Source organism: Danio rerio, chromosome 20 (assembly GCF_049306965.1).
Source record: "Danio rerio strain Tuebingen ecotype United States chromosome 20, GRCz12tu, whole genome shotgun sequence".
Taxonomy (NCBI): Eukaryota; Metazoa; Chordata; class Actinopteri; order Cypriniformes; family Danionidae; genus Danio; species Danio rerio.
In genome coordinates this window covers 2,031,391-2,055,000 of record NC_133195.1, presented here as the reverse complement: position 1 = coordinate 2,055,000, position 23,610 = coordinate 2,031,391, and the positions used below count along the sequence as shown (strand labels likewise).

The 23,610-nt window shown below is 40.2% G+C and overlaps 1 protein-coding gene across 9 annotated transcripts in view; it reads right to left on the bottom strand.

The window, feature by feature from the left end:
• lama2 (laminin, alpha 2) overlaps positions 1 to 23,610 on the bottom strand; it is a 389,595-nt gene that overhangs the window by 180,922 nt on the left and 185,063 nt on the right. For 8 of the 9 annotated variants that reach the window (XM_073932092.1, XM_073932093.1, XM_073932094.1 and 5 more), the window contains 7 exon segments: positions 19,360 to 19,502; positions 18,485 to 18,583; positions 14,202 to 14,313; positions 7,814 to 7,976; positions 1,739 to 1,949; positions 889 to 1,005; positions 148 to 308 (listed from right to left, as the gene is read on the bottom strand). In XM_073932092.1, the coding sequence (XP_073788193.1) occupies positions 148 to 308; positions 889 to 1,005; positions 1,739 to 1,949; positions 7,814 to 7,976; positions 14,202 to 14,313; positions 18,485 to 18,583; positions 19,360 to 19,502 (1,006 nt within the window). 9 annotated transcript variants of the gene reach the window in all.

Genomic DNA, 23,610 nt, shown 5'->3' with positions numbered 1-23,610 from the left:
ATATATATATATGTATATATATCACCTTAACATGAATTGTTTTGGTGCACACTAGCTTAAAGATACCCTAACAACTAACAACATTGACACTAGCATCTAAAAAGACTTTATTAATTGCATGGGACCTTTAAAGATTCATTCACAGACCTGTCGAGTATGGCGGCGGAGTGGTTGAGCTGTGCGGCGTGATCCTCCGCTCTCAGCAGCAGCTCCGGGACGGACTCGTCCAGACCGCGACTCAGATCCGACACTTTATCCCGCAGCTGATCCCGCAGAGGCCCCAGCTCTCCCGCCATCTCCTCCAGCTCCTGCACAACACACTCTAGTCAGCATCACACACAGGCCTGTAGCCAGCCCGGAAGAGATGGTTCTGTTTTCTCAAAAAGTAGATATTTTAGGCCAGTTGCCAACCTTCGGTTTGTTTCAAAGGAAGTCGGAAATATTAATGAAGTTCCTGAGAGTAAACTGTGACGGTGACAGCATGCTGCTTGTAAAACATGCTTCATTTTAGTCAAGTCACACCAGTGATTCAGGGACGAGCGATCTAAAAAGGCACACTTGCAAGGCAAATTCGGGAAAAAGTCAAGCAAGCATCTTTATGATCATCAAGCGAAAACTGCACCGGGTATCAGAATCTTATTGAATGTTTTCATACACTTCAGATGCATATAATGCATACAGACAAAAAAGTGTGTATTTATACATATATACATATATATGCACAGCCATGTCACCCTGCAGCCCAAGACCGATTACTCACCGAAGCTAAGCAGGGCTGAGCCTGGTCAGTACCAGGATGGGAGACCACAAGGGAACACTAGGTTGCTGTTGGAAGTGGTGTTAGTCAGGCACACACACAACTGACCACTGACACACAGACACACTCACCTCTTTGCCGCGGGTGATGGCGTCGGAGAGAGCGTTGGCTTCGTCCAGACTCTTCTCTCCTTCCAATAAGACCCCCTCTGTTTGTTCTTTCTGTTTAACGGCCGCATCCCTCTTTCCCTGCAGCACAGCCACCAATTCACTGAGTGCTTCTTCAGTGTGTGTGTGTGTGTGTGTGTATGTGCATGTGTTTGAGAGTTTGTGAGTGTTTGTATGTGATTGCCTGTGCGTGTGTGAGTAAGTGTTTGTAAATGTGTGTGTGTTTGTATGTGTGAGTTTGTGTGTAATGTGACTCATTGCATGAGTGTGTGTGTGTGTGTGTGCATGTTTTGTGTGTGTGTCTCTGTGTGTGTATGCATATACGAGTTTGTGCATGTTTGTGTGTGTGTGTTATGTGAGTGTGTGTGTGTGTGTCTGACTCTCTGTGTATATATGAGTGTACGTACGTAAGTTTGTGTGTGTACAGTATGTGAGTGTGTATTTGTGTATGAATGTGTGTGTGTGTGACTGTATATGTGTGTTTGGTGTACAGTATGTGTTTGTACAGTATGTATGTGTGCAGTATGTGTGTGTGTGTACAGTTTGTCTGTACAGCATTTGTGTATGTACAGTATGTATGTATGTGTGTGTGTGTGTGTGTGTGTGTGTGTGTGTGTGTAGTATGTATGTGTCTGTCTTTGTGTGTGTATGAATCTATGTGTGTACAGTGTGTGTATAGTATGTATGTGTGTGTCTGTGTGGATAAAAGTGTGAGTACAGTGTGTGTGTAGTATGTATGTGTGTCTGTCTGTGTGTATCAGCATCCGTCTGTCAGTGTGTGTATAAACGTGTGTGTATGAACGTGTGTGTGCACCTGCAGATGCTGCAGTTTGAGCTGGTTGTTGAGAGTCAGGTCTTCAGCCTGTCTGGTGTGTGTGAGCGCCTCCTCCAGCAGCTCCTGCGCCTCCTGCAGCTTCAGCTTGTGGTCGCTCATCTTCTGTCCCACCTCCTGCTTCAGGTCCGCCGTGGCCTGCTGTGGGTCTCCAAACAAGCGCTTCACGCGGGACAAGAGAGCCTCCGCAGCCCTAAACACACACACACACAGAGAGACACGGTGAGACACTGACAGTACACACAGACAAGCCGCTTCAGTACCGCTGAAAGATTAATGTATTCACAGGTGATGTCAGAACTATTCGCCATTCGCAACACATTTCTAAACATAATAGCTTTGATAATTCATTTCTAATCACTGATTTCTTTTGACTTTGCCATGATGACAGTACATAATATAATATAAGGCTATAGGTTTGTCACACCCAGTTTCGCTTGTGTGTTTGTTTTCATCATGTGACCTCAACCATGATGTGTGTTCCCGCCATATCATTATGTTCATCACCTTCACCTGTGTTTATCCCCTGTGTGTAATCATAGTCATCATGTCCATGTGTAGGCGAGGCAATGGCGCAGTATGTCGTGCTGTCGCCTCACAGCAAGAAGGTTGCTGGTTCGAACCTCGGCTCAGTTGGCGTTTCTGTGTGGAGTTTGCATGTTCTCCCTGCCTTCGCGTGGGTTTCCTCCGGGTGCTCCGGTTTCCCCCACAGTCGGTACAGGTGAATTGTGTAGGCTAAATTGTCTGTAGTGTGTGTGTGTGAATGCGGCTGGAAGGGCATCCGCTGCGTAAAAACTTGCTGGATAAGTTGGCGGTTCATTCCGCTGTGGCGACCCCGGATTAATAAAGGTACTAAGCCGACAAGAAAATGAATGAATGAATGAATGAATGTTCATGTGTATACACCCCTTAATTTCATTCAGTCCTTGTCCGGTATTCGCTAAGCTGATGTCCGTCTTCACCCCATGTTCTTCCTGTGTCTGTTCGTGTGAGTGTATTGATAATAAATATGCATGTTTTGATAATCCTGAGATCCTGTGCCTTCCTGTAGTGAACCAGGCTTGGTTAATTAGGCAAGTTAGGGTAATTAGGCAAGTCATTGTATAACAGTGGTTTGTTCTGTAGACAATCCAAAACAAATATGGCTTAAGGGGGGCTAATAATATCAACCCAAGCTAATTCTGAAAGCGTAGCCCCGCGGACGTTTCTGGAGACCGGGATTTACGTGGGTGGAGGTATGTATGGCTGTATTTTGTTTTTTTCAAGCGAACGCTATGGGGCAGTGTGAGGCCGCTCCTCTTTGCGCTTGCCGGCTAGGCTGACGGCTCACCTCCTCAGTGTTGAGGGCTTTCCCGCAGCAACCAGTTTGTCCGGTTAGCTCGTCGTGTTAAGTCGGCGGAGGCCTGGAGGAGGAGGAGCCGGCTGCATTTGACGACCGGGTTCGAGTCCGGAGAAGAGCGTTCCCAGAAATCAGGTAAGACAAAAAACAGAATCCAAAAACTAAAGCGAACGAGTTCATAATGTTGTGGAAAGTTGCGCTGGATCTCGACAAACATCTTCTAAGTTTCAAAAAAGAGGCTGGGGTCTTTGAAGTTTTCAAGTTGAAGCAGTTTATTGTTACAGCAGAGTTGGTCGATTGATCTCTCTCCTTTTTCCAATGTTCAAAAACCCACAGTTTATATACAGTTTTTCCCATTGTCATCATGACATGTCGTGTAGCATCACGCCATTTCCCGGCTCCAATAGTATCCTAGCTTTTTTAATTAATGGCTGAATGTTTTTCTGACTTTCTAAATGATTCTCCTTATGTATGCTATTTTGTCGAGGATTGTTTTTGTCTTGGTCAATACATACATTTGTCTAAATGTATTGCATATGCGGTCTGAATGTTTTTACTTCACCGCATGACCTGCCATGCCTCAAGGCCGTAAGGCCCTCAATTATAAGGCCCTGTATGCCTGTGTGTTTTCCTCTGCATCACTTGAATGTATTTTTATATGTTTTAACAGTGTATTTCTATATTTTAATAGTGGCAGATTATATAGTGATTACATAATAAAAGTTCCTTTATATGCATCAGAAATTCTCCTGTAATAACGAGGCGAGAATGCGTTGAAATCTAAAAACACAGTCAAAATCAGACGAGGGCTTTTCTTTTTTTTTTTTTACGGCTTTTGTAAATCGTCGCTTGGGTTTAGGGAAGAAGGAGGAGGAGGGTGGCTGGGTCAGCCGATTGGCCGGCCGCCCAGTCAATCAATCAGTCATTCAGTCAGTGGGACAGACGGTTGCACGACAATGGCCTCCGGCGGCTTTTTATGCGAGAACAGCGCAGGCATGAACAGCGCGCGCTCACGAGAGGCGTTCAAGACATAAAAAAGCATGCACAGCAGTGGATTCACGAAAACAAAAACTGCACAAATATGTACCTCCCAGGACGTATTTCGCGATCTCCAGAAACATCTTTGGGGCTACGTTTCCAGAATGAGCCTGGGTTGAACAGTATTGACCTTAAAATAGTTTAAAATTAAAAACTGCTTTTATTCTAGCCGAAATAACACAAATAAGCAGGACTTGACATTAACACCCCACCGACCCGCCATATTGAGTGTAACTTTAACTGAATAGTTAAATGAATAGCATAGAAATGAATAGCTCTATTTGGAAATATTGAATAACTTAAGGACTATTTTGGATGATAACAGTATGATTTTGTAGTAGAGCACATCTGCATACAGTGCAATAAACCAAATCACGAGCTTCAGTACATGCAGTAAAGCAAAGCTGCAAATAAAACAAATACTTTGTTTTTTTCTAGGAGTCTAACAATATTCAGGTAGACAAATTGAATAATTAAATGTAAAATAAATAACTCTGTAAAATCTGTTGAATCTTTCAAGAAGTCACAAAAATGTAAATGCTTTAAACTGGCTTGAAAGGCCTTAAAACACCTACAAACGACACAATTTTTGGCGACTTCATGGTTAAATTTAGCAATTACTCATGTCTTAATATAAACTCCTATTAAACTATAATCCAGATTCGACATTGCAGACAGATGTGCACATTGCGATATTGATGCAGATATATTGTGCAGCCCTAAGCATCAGCAGCAGCTCTGAAACAGCACGAGCTCCAGCTTTACTCCGTCACTCCTCTAGGTGTCTCTCTCTGTTCTCTCATAAGCGCACAGACCCAGGAATCCATTACAGGAGTAATTTGATTAGGCTGGTGTAATATTCCTCCCCCCGCCCAACCCCAAGCAACTTTTAATTAGTTCATTACGATTTTACATAAGAAAGAGAAACTTTCTTCATTTGAGCTGCGATCCAGTGAACCACAAAATGCTACTGAGAAACATAATGCCACCAAAACAATTATTCCAACCTGAGCCTGAACGGCATCCTCACCGCTCGCTCCTTCGCTTCTGCTGCTCTTTGTGAGAGTATATCGTGCTGTATATTCATAGGATCGTTACTCATCAACTCTATTATTTATTCATCATTGAAAAACATCCACATTTGTGACAGTGCAGAAGTGACATCTTCTGGAGTTTTACTGCAGCATGATGGGGAGAAAATAACCACTTAAGCATTGTTGACTGATTGATGATTAGATTTTTGCTCTTTTGTATGCTGTTTAACAGTATACACAATGACGGTTCAGAACACTGTAAACGCAATCAGTTGACTTTAAGAAGTGAGCAAACCAGTTGCTTTTAATGCGATCATTTGAATGCAAAAGCAATTAGTTGTTTTTATTTTAAAACATGCAAATATTTTTAATAATTAAAAGTGATCAGTTGACTGCGCTTAAAAAACGAAAAGTAAAAACAAAGTAAACCTCTTAATTTTAAAGTGATTAGTTAAATTCACTTAAGTAAATTCAACTAATCGCTTTAAAAGCACTAGGTTGACAACAGGTTTTAAAAGCAACATGTTTACTCACTTAAGTAATTTCAACGTATCGCTTTTAAAGCAACATGCTTTGAGTAAACAGTGTGTAAACCTGTTGCTTTTAAAGCGATTAGTTGAATTTACTTAAGTGAGTACACGTGGGGCGAGGCAGTGGTGCAGTAGGTAGTGCTATCGCCTCACAGCTAGAAGGTTGCTGGGTCACCATTTCGAACCTCGGCTCAGTTGGCGTTTCTGTGTGGAGTTTGCATGTTCTCCTTGTCTTCGCGTGGGTTTCCTCCGGGTGCTCCGGTGTCCCCCACAGTCCAAAGACATGCGGTACAGGTGAATTGGGTAGGCTAAATTGTCCGTAGTGTATGTGTGAGTATGTGTGTGGATGATTCCCAGAGATGGGTTGCGGCTGGAAGGGCATTCGCTGTGTAAAAACTTGCTGGATAAGTTGGCGGTTCATTCCGCTGTGGCGAACCCCGGATTAATAAAAGGACTAAGCCGACAAGAAAATGAATGAGTAAACATGTTGCTTTAAAGCGATCAGTTCAATTTGAGTAAACTTGTTGCTTTAAACTGATTAGTTTAATTTACTTTTAAAGTAGTTAGTTGACTTAAGTGAGTAAACTTGTTGCTTTTAAAGCGATTAGTTGAATTAACTTGAATAAACTTATTACTTTTAGAGTGATTAGTTGAATTTACTTAAGTGCGTAAACTTGTTGCTTTTAAAGCAATTAGTTGACTTAAATGAGTGAACCCGTTCCTTTTAAAGGGATAAATTGAATTTACTTAAGTGAGTAATCTTGTTGCTTTTAGAGTGATTAGTTAAATTTACTTCAGTGAGTAAACTTAAGTAAAAAAAGGAACATAACCATTTTTAAAAAAATGTCTGATGTTAAATCATGCTAAATGTTTACTATTTTAGGTCAGTTAGGATTAACTAAATGATTTACATTTGCTAAATGCCAGAAAAATTAGAGATTTTTTTTTTTTTTATATTTTTTTATTAATTTCTAGACAGTCTAAAGTTTACACACATTTCCTTGGTATTTTTTAGCTTTGCTTTTAAACTGTATGACTTAGGTCAAATGTTTTGCGTCTCCTTCCACAAGCTTCTCACAATAGTTTGCAGTAATTTTGGCCCATTCCTCCTGACAGAATTGCTGTAACTGAGTCAGATTTGTAGGTTGTCTTGCTCGCACAAGCTTTTCAACTCTGCCCACACATTTTCTATAGGATTGAGATCAGGGCTTTGTGATGGCCACTCCAAAGCATTCAATCTATTGTCCTTAAAGCATATTTGAACTAATTTGGCAGTATGCTGAGGGTCATGGTCTGTTTGGAAGACCCATTTGTGGCCAAGTTTTCGATGGCTGATGTGTTGAGATGTTGCTTCAGTATTTCTCCATAATGTTCTTTCTTCATGATGCCATCTATGCCGTAAAGTGGACCAGTCCTTCCTGCAGCAAAACAGCCCCACAACATGATGCTGCCGCCCCCATACTTCACAGTTGGGATGGTGTTCCTAGGCTTGTAAGATTTCCCATTTGTCCTCCAAATGTAACACTGCTCATTATGCCCAAACAGTTTAATATTAGCTCCATCAGAGCACAAGACATGTCTCCAAACATGAGTCTATTCCCAGTGTGATTCAGCAAATGGTAATCCGGCTTTTGTGTTGATTCTGGCTTGTTGATTTTCCCATGTTGTCACACAAGGAAGCAGTGTGTTTGAGCTTTTCCTTCAATACTATTCTACAGTTGTGCTTCACATTAACTCAAATGTTGTCAATTAGCCAATCAGAAACCTCCAAAACCTTGACATCCTCATCTGAGCTTTTCCAGAGGCAGAATAATCTGATTGTGTGTAAACTTGACTTTCAACAAGAGTTATAACAATTTCTCAAACAATCTCTCTCTCATTATTCTGCTATTAAGCAGAACAGAAACACATGTGATCATCCTAACTTACCTAAAAGAGAAAGAGTTTAGTCACATTAGCATCTGACTTTTTTTAAATAGGTTATGTGCCTTTTTATACAGTGTATGTAACTACTGGTTTCAACTGTAGTTTATAGAGTATACAAATCTTTATGTTTGTGGAAAGTCCCCAGGAAACACAGAAACTCAAAGTGTGTGAGTGAATGTTAGTGTCTTACCCGAGCTCTTCATCAGCCATGTGTTTCTTTCCGGTGAGCTGGCGTTTGCGGAGCTCTGCGAGCATTTCCTGGATCTCGTCATTCATCTCGTTCACGCTTTTCTCTAAAGTCCCATCCCGAAGTCCCAAAGTCGCGTTCAGATCACGTGCTTTGTCACGCAGTGCTGTAAACACACACAGCAACAAAGTGTTTTAATGTAAATAGCAGAAATAGGCTCATTTTACAGCACTCCTACAGTTTTTCAATCTATTCAGCAGATCTCCGGGTCTAGCGGTAGCACTTTTAGCTTAGCTTAGCATAGGTAATTGAATCAGATTAGACCATTAGCATCTCACTCTAAAAAATCCCAAAAAACTTTTGACTATTTATTCTGCAGTTACAGATGTTGTGTACTAAGACTGACAGAAAAGCTGATACTTTCTAGGCTGAAATAACATGAGGAACTATACTCTCAGTGTAGTGTAATAATCAAGGAACTTTGCTAACGCACCATCATTGTAGCAAGCATGACCATAATATGTTTCATTTACTCATTCATTCATTTTCGCTTGGCTTAGTCTCTGATTTATCAATGGTTGCAACAGCGGAATGAACCGCCAACTATTCCAGCATTTTTTTTTTGCAGTAGATGGCCTTCCAGCTGCAGCCCAGTATTGGGAAACACACACACACACACACACACACACACACACACACACACACACACACACACACACTAATACACTACGACCAATTTAGTTTACTAAATTCACCTATAGTGCATATGTTTCGACAGACGCGCTATATACACGCTATATATATACACGCCATATATACACTATACATATATACACGCCAACACTATATATATATATATATACACACACACACACACATACATATATATATATATATACATACATGCCAACACGCTATATACACGCTATATATATACACGCCATATATACATTATATATATATATACACGCCAACATGCTTTATACACGCTATATATATACACGCCATATATAAACTATATATATATATATATATATATATATATATATATATATATATATATATATATATATATATATACATGCCAACACTATATATATATATATATATATATATATATATATATATATATATGTATATATATATATACACTTGAGAAGCTAATGGTCTAATCCGATTCAATGAATTATGCTAAGCTAGGCTAAAACTCTTCCTGCCAAACCCGGAGATCTGCTGAATGCACAATGCACAACATACTATAGAGGAGATCTTCTCAATATTTATATTTTATTGCTCCTTCAGATTCCATTCAAATATTGTCAAACCCAGCAGATCGTTTTGACCATGTCTACATGCCCACATGTATTAAGTTGTTGCCATGTGATTGGCTGATTAGAAATTTGTGCAAACAAGCAGTTGGACAGGTGTACCTAATAAAGTGGCCGGTGAATGTATATATATATATATATATATATATATATATATATATATATATATATATATATATATATATATATATATATATATATATATATATATACACACACAGCAAACACAACTTTCCCTCAGCATCCCTTTTCATCAATGTGACTTGCTTCAGGTCGATTCAAAGCAGTTCAAATTTGACTCAGCAGAGTTCGTGTTTTTTAATCAAATTAAATTAGATTCAAAAATTAAACCCTGATCTGTTAGAACGGTAGAGCCCGAATGAAAGAGCGACTGAGTGCGCGAGCTGCTCTGCATATTCTAATTTAAATAAAAATCATTAAATTGAGATGAAAATGAGTTATAATTACACGCCTTTCTGAAAATTCCTCGAGAGTTCAAACGTAAACAGTCGATCGACTACAAAGAGCGCAGTATATACCTACCAAGCGAGCCGAGCTGGAAATAATTGCACAGTGAGTTTTCAAACGCGGCTGGGGTCTTTGGGGTGGACAGAATCATTTGATTCCTACTAGTTTAGCGTGCGAGAGGAGATGAGAGACGAGGCGGTTTACTGGAGCAGGAGCTCACGCACAGAATGGATAATGAAGCTCCTGCACTCCAGCCGACTGATGTCTGCGCGCTCACACTCTTCTGCTAGCAGCTTTTTGGAAACGCTTCTTTTTGGCCGGTTATCAAAACAAAAGCCAGGGACCAAAGTGCAATATGTCGGCTTAAAATGCCAGAAATGTATCCGAGGAAATAAATGAAGCGTTTTGGTGTATCTGTGGCTGTGATCTGCATGTATTCTGTGTCCATCTGCATGTCCACACCATCTGCAGTTATTTCAATGGCATGAGCGCTTTTATCTGATGTAAAAGGCTATATTCTTGACAAATGGCAAGCTGAATGGGATCAGTGCTCAAAAATGTAACCATTTTAAAATCTAGCTAGTAGCAGAATATATATATATATATATATATATATATATATATATATATATATATATATATATATATATATATATATATATATATATATATATAGTTGAAGTCAGAATTATTAGCCCCCCTAAATAATTGGACCGTTTGTTCATTTTTTCCCTAATTTCTGTTTAAGGGAGAGCAGATTTTTTCAACACATTTCTGAACAAAATAATTTTAATAACTCATCTCTAATAACTGATTTATTTTATCTTGACCAGGATGACTGTAAATAATATTTCACTAGATATTTTTTAAGACACTTCGATACAGCTTAAAGTGACATTTAAAGGCTTAACTAGGTTAATTAAGTTAACTAGGCAGGTTAGGGTAATAAGGCAAGTTAATGAATAATGATGGTTTGTTCTGTAGATTATCGGGAAAAAAATATAGCTTAAAGGGGCTAGTAATTTTGTCCCTAAAATGGTTCATAAAAAATTCAAAACTGCTTTTATTCTAGCTGAAATTAAACAAATAAGTTTTTCTCCAGAAGAAAAAATATTATCAAACATACAGTGAAAATTTCCTTGCTCACATCATTTGGAAAATATTTAAAAAAGAAGGAAAAAAATCGAAGTGGGCTAATAATTCTGACTTTAACTGTATATATATATATATATATATATATATATATATATATATATATATATATATATATATATATATATATATATATATATATATATATATATATTATATTGTGTGTGTGTGTGTGTGTGTGTGTGTGTGTGTGTGTGTGTGTGTGTGTGTGTGTGTGTGTGTGTGTGTGTGTGTGTGTGTGTGTATACAGTTGAAACAAGCAGTTTACATACACTCTAAAAAAAGGAACATAACTATTAAAAAAAGTCTGATGGTAAATCATAATAAACGTTTACTATTTTAGGTCTGTTAGGATTACTTAAATGATTTACATTTGCTATATGCCAGAATAATAAGAGACTTTTTTTTAGAGATTTTTTTTATTAATTTCTAGACAGTCTAAAGTTTACACACATTTCCTTGGTATATTTTTAGCTTTGCTTTTAAACTGTATAACTTTGGTCAAATGTTTTGGGTCTCCTTCCACAAGCTTCTCACAATAGTTTGCTGGAATTTTGGCCCATTCCTCCTGACAGAATTGGTGTAACCCGAGTCAGATTTGTAGGTTGGCTTGCTCGCACAAGCTTTTTCAACTCTGCCCACAAATTTTCTATAGGATTGAGATCAGGGCTTTGTGATGGCCACTCCAAAACATTCACTCTGTAGTTCTTAAAGCACATTGAACTAATTTGGCAGTATGCTGAGGGTCATGGTCTGTTTTGAAGATCCATTTGTGGTCAAGTTGTAATGTCCTGGCTGATGTCTTGAGATGTTGCTTCAGTATTTCTCCATAATGTTCTTTCTTCATGATGCCATCTATGCTGTGAAGTGGACCAGTCCCTCCTGCAGCAAAACAGCCCCACAACATGATGCTGCCGCCCCCATACTTCACAGTTGGGATAGTTTTTCTAGGCTTGTGCGCTTTCCCCTTTGTCCTCCAAATGTAACACTGCTCATTATGGCCAAACAGTTCAATCTTAGCTCCATCAGAGCACAGGACATGTCTCCAAACATGAGTCTTTTCCCAGTGTAATTCAGCAAATTGTAATCTGGCTTTTGTGTTGATTCTGGCTTGTTGATTTTCCCAGGTTGTCACACAAGGAAGCAGTGTGTTTGAGCTTTTCCTTCAATACTATTCTACAGCTGTGCCTCACATTAACTCAAATGTTGTCAATTAGCCAATCAGAAACCTCCAAAACCTCGACATCATCATCTGAGCTTTTCCAGAGGCAGAATAATCTGATTGTGTGTAAACTTGACTTTCAATAAAAGTTATAACAATATCTCTCTCATTATTCTGCTATTAAGCAGAACAGAAACTAATTTGATAGTTTAAACACACGCTGTAGAGCTGTAGAAGCCAAAAAAAGAAAAAAAAAGAAACTTGTTGTGAACAACGGCTACAAAGCTGGCGCTCTGACGCTGAAATATATTTACACAGAACAAAAGCTGCCTCTGGTATGACACTGTTATAGACTCCTGTTTAACTTTTATCGGCAGATCAGAGCGGAGTAGCTGAAGTTTGTTTTTAGTGAGGTCTCAGGAGACATTTTTAAAGGTTGAACTTCATTTCACCTGAAATCGTGCCTTCAAAGCGCTGAGAAACACTGAGCTAAAGTCAAAGACACCTTTCTGGCTGACGTTCTCTGAACATTCCTCAAAAGTTGTGTAAATTTTAGCATGTAGTGTTATTTTTTTTATTTTAACATTCTGTTAATGTTGATAGAAAAATATTCTGGGTGGCCCACATATGTCCTAAGATAACAGGGCCACATTTGTGGCCCATGTAACAGGGCACTGGCAAATGTGAGCCACTTTAGGTTTAGACCCAGATTACCCTTAAAGGGTCACGAAACACCAAAACACATGTGTTGAGCTGTTAATAGTCATATATGTGTCCCACACTGCTAAAAACTTTATTAGGACACACATATCTCACTAAAAAGTGAAAATTGGTTGTTTTTGCGTTATTTCGAGCAAATTCGTACTTCCGGTTTGAAACTAATTTTTGAAGCTGCGAGATAATAGCGTGTGTTTCAGCGTGCAGACTGGGCATCTGTACCAGAGAGGGCCTTATTACGTCTTACAGTGTGCTGCATTAATGCATGAGTAAGGCTTGGTTTAAACCAATCAGCGCGCTCTATTGTGCAACTTCATTAATATTCATTAATGTTACAGTGTTTAGACGACAGAGACGCCACGTTGTGTTGGCAAAACAAGCGTGAAGTGTTGCTTTTATAGTTTGCTGCAGTGAAGTTTTGTTTTCATTTTCTCTCTGTGAGAGCGCAGCTGGAGTCACGTGTGGATTAACAGTGTACGCGACGCTCGACAACAATAACTTACGTGTTTAAGGAACATTGTTTACCCGAGAACTTTTCTCATCTAGAAGTGTTGAGATCCGGATTTGCTGCTCGTCTCCTCTTAATAAAGACTAGTTGCTGGTGATTGTCCTGTCTCTACAGATTTGGTAAGTGAGTGACCAGTGCTCTTTGTTTATTCAGTTTGTTCGTATCGAACTAACTATTACACCAAGTGTAAACATGTTAGCACCACAACCAAACTTTAACCTCGTGTAGGATTTTCACCGCATTTTGTGACCGGAATAACACACACGGCTTACCTGCAGAGTTTTTTCTCTCTCATTCGCCGTGCGGTATCGAACATTGCATGAAAAGTACACGCTTCCAGCAATTCCTCGAATCAAATATCTCGTTTGTCGCGAGGGGCACGAATGAATTCACTGATTGAAAGAGCCAAACTGCAGTTAAAGTCCAACATTAAATAATTTGGCAAATAATTTGATTACAGATGTCCATGTAAACACAGTCACTTTCTCCCCAGTGTTTGTGTGTGTGTGTGTGTTTTGACTCTGAAACTCAGCGCGTGCTCAAATCAACACTCCCACATCATCCCTCTTTTGCTCCTCCGACACTCCCCCCTAAACAGAGCTGGACACGCCCACTTTTCTGACTTTTTCCAGAGTAGAGGTGTGAAAACACCCTGCTGAAACAAGGGGGTTTCATGACCCTTTAAATGACTATGCCACTATTTTGCCAACTGTGGCCCACATTTGTCTTCCATCATTTGAGCCAAACTGATCATTTTCCACATGGGCCACATTAGGCTCACATTCAGATCACATTTTGCCATAAGTGCCAAATCTTTGCCTTAAATGGCCCATATATGAATTTGAATCTTTGGCCCCCCTTTGCCATTGTACAGGTGGGTCACTACAGCCTCACATTCATTTTGTCTGGGCCGAAGGAAGACCACCAGTGCAGCATAACTGCCTAAAGTGGCCCACATTTGTATGCTATCTGGGTATAAATGGTTAATGATATACCTTATTATGATCTTTTATTTTTGAGGTTGATGGCTTTTAGCTATTTGTTGTGTGTGTGTACCTTCAGCAGCCAGCAGTGTGTTCCTGACGTACAGTTCCAGCTCTTCTGCAGCTTTACGGCTTCTCTCTGCATCCGCTGCCGTCTGCTCCCCATCAGCAGACACTTTAGTTGCCTGCGCAGACAGAGAAATAAAAACCCTTTAAAAGGTTATATTAAACAGTCTGAGATCAGCCTCGGTTGCTTTACTGCAGCGGTGTGAAGAAGAGACAAACCCACGAAACAAGCCGACCTCTGTAACACGCTGAGCAGAGGATGAAAAACAACAAGAAACATTAGATCTGACGTCTCTGGGGCCAACTCAGAGCAAAAACTGAAAGAAATCCTGCAAAACTACAACATTTCCAGTTTGCCGAGATGATTCGGAAGGTCAGTGTTACACAAACCCGAAAGGACAGAGGAAAAACGCTGAAGGTCTTGATGTTTAACTGGCTCTTGAACTTCTGTTATGTGGAAAATCTGAAATTTATCGAGTTTATCAAGGACTTCTTTTCAGGAGACGGTGAAAGGTTCACTTCAGCGCAAATGAGCAGAACTGATGCAACACTTCAGACTATGAACAAGTTAATGTTGCGGCTTTCTTTCATGCTGAAAAATAAACCAACAAGGTCAGCATCTGACAGAAGCCATTCAGGCAGTATATGTAAAGTAGAGTTTAACCAAACAGACTTACGCAGGAACATGAGGTGCAGAGCATCAGGGGAAAAAAACAAGTCAATCAGATTTGCTGCAGGGAATAAAAGAATGCTTCTGCATTCATATCCACAAAAGCGTACTCGATTGCAGTGCGGCTTGTTAAGGTAAATCTGGTTTACTATTATTCACTTACCGGCCACTTTATTAAGTGTTCATTCCTAATAACGGGTTGGAGCCCCTTCTGCATTAAGAACTGCCTTAATCCTTCATGGGATCAATTCAACAATGTACTGGAAATTTTCCTCAGAGAGTTCAGTGAACTCATTGTCATGTTCAAGAAACAAGTCTGAGATGATTCACACTATACCCACATAGCAACATTTCTCTGGCCCAACTCTGGCCCACACAATCAGGTTTTACTTGGCCCACATGCCGCAGTGAATTACGGTACATGACTGGACCAAATCTGGCTTCCAGACAAGGGCCAAACACGGACCATATCTGGGCCAAGTCTCAGCCAAGTTAATAACTCATAACTGGGCCTGAACTGGGCCAGATAGGTTGGTGTAACACGATTGCAATGAAATTGATAAACCCATGGAGTGATGCGCTTTAGGCACACTATGGGCACGCTTTTTCTCAAAGTGACCTGATTGGTAGAATTTTTTTTCTTTACTCAAAAATGATTTTAGTGTATTTTAAATGTGGGTCAAGACTGGCCAAACTCACATGGCCCACTTACCAAATTTTTAAATCTGGGCCAAATACTATGTTTTTCATCTGGCCCAAATCTTATGTGCTGCCTTAAAAACGGTGCCTCCTCTGCCAAACCCGGGCCATGTTTGGCCCACATGCTGTATGCCAGTGCCGGATGAATGCCTGCTGTGCCAGCTTTATGCCAAATCTGGGCCAGAATTCTTTGCTACTAGGGTAGCCACTATAGGCTAACAGCCATATTAGCCAGAGTTTACTGCCCAATATTTGCCAAAAGTGGCCCACATTTGTTTTAAAATAACTGGGCCACATTTGCCATATCTTCTCTGGGCCACATTAGGCTCACAACCGCATTAGCCAGAGCGTACTGTGCCAAATATTTGCCAAAAGTGGCCCACATATGTCTTAAGATAACTGGACCACATTTGCACCTACATGTGTGAGCCACTTTAGGTTTAGACCCAGATTACCCTTAAATGACTATGCCACATTATTGCCAACTGTGGCCCACAATTGTCCTCCATCATTTGGGCCAAATTGATCAAGTGTTCCAGAAATCCGGAAGTCTCCTGCAAATGCATAGAGAATCTCGGATGCCCGCAAGTGAATGATAATCTCCCGGAAATCACACGTCTCCTGCCCGGTCCTTAAATATGTCGCACAGCCTTCTCTACCGCATCCCTTCCAGCTCTTCAGGTACATCGCGTGCAACTCACCCCCACCGCTCTTTAGTGGTTGTCGCAGGCAACTCACTCTCACTGTTCTTAAGGTACGCCGCGCGAACATGCCCCAAATCAGATACTCTCTGGGATGTCTTTGGGATGTGTCCCAAAGTGTGCCAAGAAAATATCCCCCACACCATTACACCACCACCAGCCTGAACTGTTGATACAAGGCAGGATGAATCCATGATTTCATGTTGTTGATGCCAAATTCTGACCCGACCATCGAATGTGGCAGCAGGAATGGAGACTCATCAGACCAGGCAATGCTTCTCCAATCTTCTATTGTCCATCTTTGGTGAGCCTGTGTGAATTGTAGCCTCAGTTTCCTGTTCTTAGCTGACAGGAGCGGCATCCGGTGTGGTCTTCTGCTGCTGTAGCCCATCCGCCTCAAGGTTGGAAGTGTTGTGCGTTCAGAGATGCTCTTCTGCAGACCTCGGTTGTAACGAGTGCTCATTTGAGTTGCTGTTGTTTTTCTATCAGCTGGAACCAGCCTGGACATTCTCTTCTGACCTCTCTGTAATCCCTAGAGATGGTTGTGCGTGAAAATCCCAGTAGATCAGCAATTTCTGAAATACTTAGACCTGCTCGTCTGACACCAACAACCATGCCATGTTCAAAGTCACTTAAATCCCCTTTCTTCCACATTCTGATGCTTAGTTTGAACTGCAGCAGATCGCCTTGACCATGTCTACATGCCAAAACGCTTTGAGTTGCTGCCATGTGATTAGCTGATTAGATATTTGTGTTGACGAGCAGTTGGACAGGTGTACCTAATAAAGTGGCCAGTGAGTGTATATATTAATTTAAATACCTCCAACATGCCATCTACACATTAGGATGGAAGCATCCTCATTTAAGACAGCTATTTTCGATATGATTTATAGACTCCAGGAGTAGTTGCAGATTGTAATTTTCATGTTTGTTAGAAAATGAGAAACTCTATTAATTGATGCATATATCAGTACTAAAAATGTTCTTACCCATTACCAATTAATCAATTATCATCTTGTATAAACATGCACAGCAGTCAAAACTTTGTATAATGTGTTTGATGTCTGAAGTCTTGATGTTTTTGAAGTCTACTCACCAAAAGAAAAGCTCAGCTTTGAACTACGGGAATAAATTAAATGACAAGATTTTGGTGAAATAATATTCCCCTGTCATTGCCATGTGTCTGCTCTGTTCCTTTGTTCAGTTTTCCCCTACATTTAATAATTTTATTAGTTTCACAGTTTTGTATTCACTCCCTTGTGTTCAGGGATTGCTTATATTTTATGTTTATGTCTATGGTTTTAAGGTTTGTTTGCTCTTAACGGAAACAGAAACGGAAATGCTTCACACTTTTTGACATCAATTGTTACTAATGCAGACATCCCAAGTGTTCCGGAAATCCGGAAGTCTCCTGCAAATGCATAGAAAATCTCGGATGCCCACAAGTGAAAGATAATTTCCCGGAAAGTTTCTGCCAAGTTTCTACTAATCCAACTCTACGTCATAACTTTTCAATCCAGATAAATGGTGCAACCATTATTGCATCCAAAACGGTAAAAAGCCTTTGAGTAACGATTGATGACCAACTAACTTCTCTGACCACATTTCTAGAACTGCTCGATCTTGCAGATTCGCACTCTATAACATCAGAAAGGTCCGACCCTTCCTATCTGAACATGCAGCTCAACTCCTTGTTCAAGCTCTGGTTCAGAACGCAGCAGCACGAGTGGTCTTTAATGAAGCTAAAAGAGCACATGTCACTCCGTTGCTCATCCGTTTGCACTGGCTGCCAGTTGCTGCTCGCATCAAATTCAAAGCTCTGATGTTTGCTTACAAAGTGACTTCTGGCTTTGCTCCTTCTGATCTGCTCTCACTTCTGCAGATGTATGTGCCCTCCAGAAACTTGCGTTCTGTGAATGAACGTCGCCTCGTGGTTCCATCCCAAAGAGGGAAGAAATCACTTTCCCGAACTCTCGCGTTCAATCTGCCCAGTTGATGGAATGAACTCCCTAACTGCATCAGAACGGCAGAGTCACTCGCTGTCTTCAAGAAACCACTAAAAACTCAACTATTTAGTCTCCACTTTCCTTCCTAATCTGCAATTGCCTCTCTGGTTCTACCGCTAACTGTACTACAAAAAAAAGTCATCATTTGACATCACAGAGTCCCCACCCAAGATAGAGGACCAAATCAGTGTGTATTTGTGTGTGCGTGTCTCACCCGGTTAAGCAGTTCATCCATCTCAGTGACCAGGCTTCCCAGGTTGCTGTCGGCCAGCTGCATTAGTCTCTCTGGTGCTCTCTGAGGAGACAGCATGTGCTGCAGAGACACAAGATTATCATTAACATGTGAGGAACCGGTGAACATCTTTAAAACATGAGTGACGTTCAGCAGGTTTCCAGCCCACAGGTTTGATTTGAAATCAGTGACTGATCAATCAGTTCTTGAATAATTCCACTATAAGAGCTATACAGTGGAAGTCAGAATTATTAGCCACATTTCTAAACATAGTAGTTTTAATAACTCAACTGATTTCTTTAAACTTTGCCATGATGACAGCACATAATATTTGACTAGATATTATTCAGGATACTAGTATTCAGCTGAAAGTGACATTTAAAGGCTTATTTAGGTTAATTAGGCAAGTTTGGCAAGGCATTGAATAACAGTGGTTTGTTCTGGAGACTATTGAAAACAAATCTGGGTTAAGCGGTCTAATAATATTGATAAATACTGCTTTTATTCGAGCTGGAATAAAACAAATAAGACTTTCTCCAGAAGAGCAAATATTATAGGAAATACTGTAAAAAAAAAAAAAAAAAAAAAAAAAAAATATATATATATATATATATATATATATATATATATATATATATATATATATATATATATATATATATATATATATATATATAATTTTGCCCTTATGTATATATCAAACTGAAAGAGCTGCATCAAAATACTAATATTGTGTACAGTTACACCCCTAAATGGCAGTAAAAATATCTTTAATTCAGCAGGGTCAGCACAGGTTATATTTTTGAGCTCCTGATGTATGCAGAGCTTCAATGAAAGTCAGTAGAGGTCAGGCTCACCTTCAGCTCCTCCGTCACGTTCTCGAATCGATACAGCACTTTATAGGGCAGTGGGAGGGGCAGAGTGAGATTGACACTGCCAATCAAACGCAGCAAACGCTCCATGTCCCGAATCAAGAGCCCTGCGCAGTCGTCGTCACACGCTGAAAACACACACAGAAACTTCAATATACACTGTGAAACATGCTGAGCTCCACACAATCGATCAACATAAAGGAATTAAGTCGACTTATTGATTTTTACAAATTTAAGTGGATTGAACATTAAATAATGACAGTTGAAGTCAAAATTATTATTATTTTTTTCCTTTTTTAATTATTTCCCAAATGAGGTTTAACAGATTCAGGAATTTTTCCACAGTATTTCCTATAATATTTTTTTCTTCAGGAGAAAGTCTTATTTGTTTTATATCGGCTAGAATAAAAGCAGTTTTTAATTTATTAAACACCATTTTATGTCAATATTATCAGCCCTCTTAAGCAATATATATTTTCACTGCCTACAGATCAAACCACTGTCATACAATGACTTGCCTAATTACCCTAATTAACCTACCCAGGTAGCAAAGAATTCTGGCCCAGATTTGGCATAAAGCTGGCACAGCAGGCATTCATCCGGCACTGGCATGCAGCATGTGGGCCAAACATGGCCCAGGTTTGGCTGAGATGGCACCGTCTAACAGGTGGCACTCAAGACATGGGCCAGATATCAAATGTAGTATTTGGCCCAGATGTTAAAATGAATATGTGGGCCACGTAAGTTTGGCCTATCCTGACCCACTTTTAAAATACATTTAAATTAGTTTTGAGTAAAGAAAAAAATCTACCAATCAGGTCACTTCAAGTAAAAGCACAGCCATAAAGCGAAATGCTTAATGGGCTTATAAAAGAAATTGCAGTCATGACACACCAACATATCTGGCCCAGTTCAGGCCCAGTTATGGGTTATTAACTTGGCTGAGACTTGGCCCAGATATGATCCATGTTTGCCGCTTGTTTGGAAACCAGACTTGGTCCAGTCATGTACCGTAATTCACTGCGACATGTGGGCCAAACAAATGCTGATGGTGTGGGCCAGATCTGGGCCAGAGATATTTTGCTATAAGGGTAGTTAATGTCACTTTAAAGGTTCAAGAAACCCCAGAGTACTTTTTTTGAGATTTTAACAGATTAGTGTGTGTTGAGCATTAGCTAAGACATTGTTAGCAGCTGTCAGCTTTAATTGTGGGGAAAACTGGATAATTTTGAGCTTTTGTCAGCTCATTTCAGCTTCCGGGTTTAAAATGATTTTTGGGACGGATCAAAATCGGCAACGTAGCGCAGAACTGCAAGTGCAGTGATGATGCATCAGTTTCTCATTATTATTCATAGCGGAGTTTTCTTATCCTATGAGAAGAGCCGGCTTCTTAATTATTCATGACTGCGTTTGCTTTGCGAAGGCAAGACAGACCTGCCAGTGCCAAGCTGTGAGACACAATAGCCCCTTTCACACAGTGATACCGGTAAATATCCTGAAAATTTCCGGAACGACTTTACCGGTAAATTCAAAAAACTGCTGTTCACACAGGCGAGGACGTTACGGAAATTTTCCGGAAAAGAGCATTCACACATCCATTCCAAAATACCGGTAAATTCTGACATCATTCACCACAAATGAGCTTTAAACGGCTGCGCTTGTATTTGTAAAGATTTGACTAAATTACAAACTCTGTGGATGATCAATATTGTGAACAACTTTCGCAGGATCACTTTCGCATGTCGAGATGTTCATAATATGTGCGTGTGCAGGCGCTCACGGGCTGTTTCACAGGCACACGCAAAGCTTGAAGGTAAACAAACAACGGTTTATCATAAGCATCTCATCGATGATTATTTACACAGTTGGCATTGAGAAGAACATAGAAACATTATCTGACTAACTTCTAGCAGCTAAATGTGTCTGGAAAAATATTCAAAGGCTTTTATCCTCACAAACCGCGCGGACGTGAATGCGTCTGACTGTTGTGATTGGCTAAAGCAGACGTCTCACGTCAGCACGTTCTAGACGTGCACGCGCTTATTACGGCAATCTTCCTTCTGCATTCACACAGCGCAGCATTCCGGCAAATTACCGGTAATGTTACAACTTCTCTTTCCAGAAAATAGCCAGAACGAATTTAGCGGTATTTTCAAAAAGGACCTGTTCACACATACAACCTTTCCGGAAAATTGCCGGCAATTTTCCAGAAAGGTCTGTATGTGTGAAAGGGGCTATTGACGACTGGGTGAGATTGCGTCCACGAACCCACGGCACACTGTATTTGGCCGTTCATGAAGGGTCGTATGTGGATGTTTCCATGATCCACAGGGTTTGTTGCATGTTTTCCCCACGATCCTTTCAGGGCTGATACAGCAAAGCTGTTTGTGTGCAGCAAGCATGTTTGTCGGGAGAGCAGTATGAGAATTGGAGAATGGCGGACTTTGTCTGTTATCAGTTTAGTTCGTTCACATTTAGACACATCGCCGTGCTGCTGTGTTCGCCTAAATCCTCCAGATCACCAGCAGCAGGGCTAATGGTTGAAACAGGCAGGGCAAGAGACCTGCTGCACTGAGTCTGCATTCAGACCCGGGGATTGAGGAGGAGAGAAGTCCTCATTTATAGTGTTTATATGAACACAACCATCTTTATAAAGATATGAATTATGGTTGTGTGAATATGAAATTAAGAATAACAAATGTAGCAGGGCATTTAATTAGTTTATTTCTTTGCATTTTAACTTTGTAAACTATAAACTCATGCGTCTCCTTATGGTTTGGTTCTCATTTTGTGAGCCGACTGACAACAGTTCTTCACTTCCCTCCTTCTCCCCTGCTCTGCTGGCCACGCCCACTCCTGCTTCTGATCGCGGAGCTCCGCCCCCATTATGATGCATCTTTTGAAAAAACTCTGTGGTAGACCTGAAGCGAAAGTGGGGGGTGTCATGGCCCTTTAAGCTTTATACTAGCATCCTGAAGAATATCTAGTCAAATATTATGTGCTGTCATCATAAGATAAAATAAATCAGTTATTAGAGATGAGTTATTAAAACTATTATGTTTAGAAATGTGCTGAAACAAATATCCTTGTTAAACAGAAATTGGAGGAAAAACATACTGGGGGGGCTAAAAATTCAGGAGGGCTAATAATGCTGACTTCAACTGTATGTTGTCCTCTATTAAAAAAATCTCAATAATTGTATCCCTTTAGCTTAATTTAAATAAGCAGTTTAAACAAACAGCAAATGGCATTTTTTTTAGTGTAAGACAACACACACAAACACGCATTACACACTGCATACTCGATGTAAACACTGCATGCATTTCCCATCAGATGACACCTTACAAGGTCACATTAAAAAGCCCTTTGGATACACAAAATGCAAGGTCAAAGGTCAGAGGTCAAAGGTCAGGAACAAGGCAGTTTCATAACTTACCTACTGTGGAGGGATTATTCAGGTTCTGTACATTACCACGGTATTGTTGTATTACAGTAAGAATACTGAAGCAGCAACTTGAAATAAAAGTTAGCCGGAGGGGAAAGCTAACTGAAACAATGAAATATTAATACAAATATGGTTGCAGGTAGTGGTACAATCAATATTTGAATTTAAAGTTAACTATACACATGTTCAGCCTGTGTTGGCGTGGGTTTCCTCCAGGTGCTCCGGTTTCACCCACAGTCCAAACACATGCACAATAGTGGAACTGAGGAACTAAATTGGCCGTAGTGTATGTGTGGGTGTGGATGCAAGAGTGTATGGGTGTTTCCCAGTGATGGGTTGCAGCTGGAAGGGCATCTGCTACATTAAACAAATGCTGGTGGTTCAAGTTGGTGGTTCATTCCGCTGTGGCGACCCCAGACTAATAAGGGGCCTAAGCCGACAATGAATGAACGAGTTAGTTTAAATTGATTGTTTTAGAAACTGTTGTGTGTATGCATGTAAGTGTGTGCGTGTGTGTGAATATGCATGTTTGCGTTTGTGTGTGTATGCATGTGAATTTGTGTGTGTGTATACTGCATGAGTGTGTTAATATACATGTCTACGTGTGTGTCTGTGTGTTTGCATGTTAATTTTGCATGTGTGTGTGTGTGCTGTATGTGTGGGTGCATGTGAATTTGTGTGTGTGTGTGTGTGTGTGTGTACTATGTGTATGTGTTAATATACTGTACATGTCTATTTGTGTGTCTGTGTTTGCATGTTAGTCTGTGTGTGTGTGTGTGTATGTGTGGATG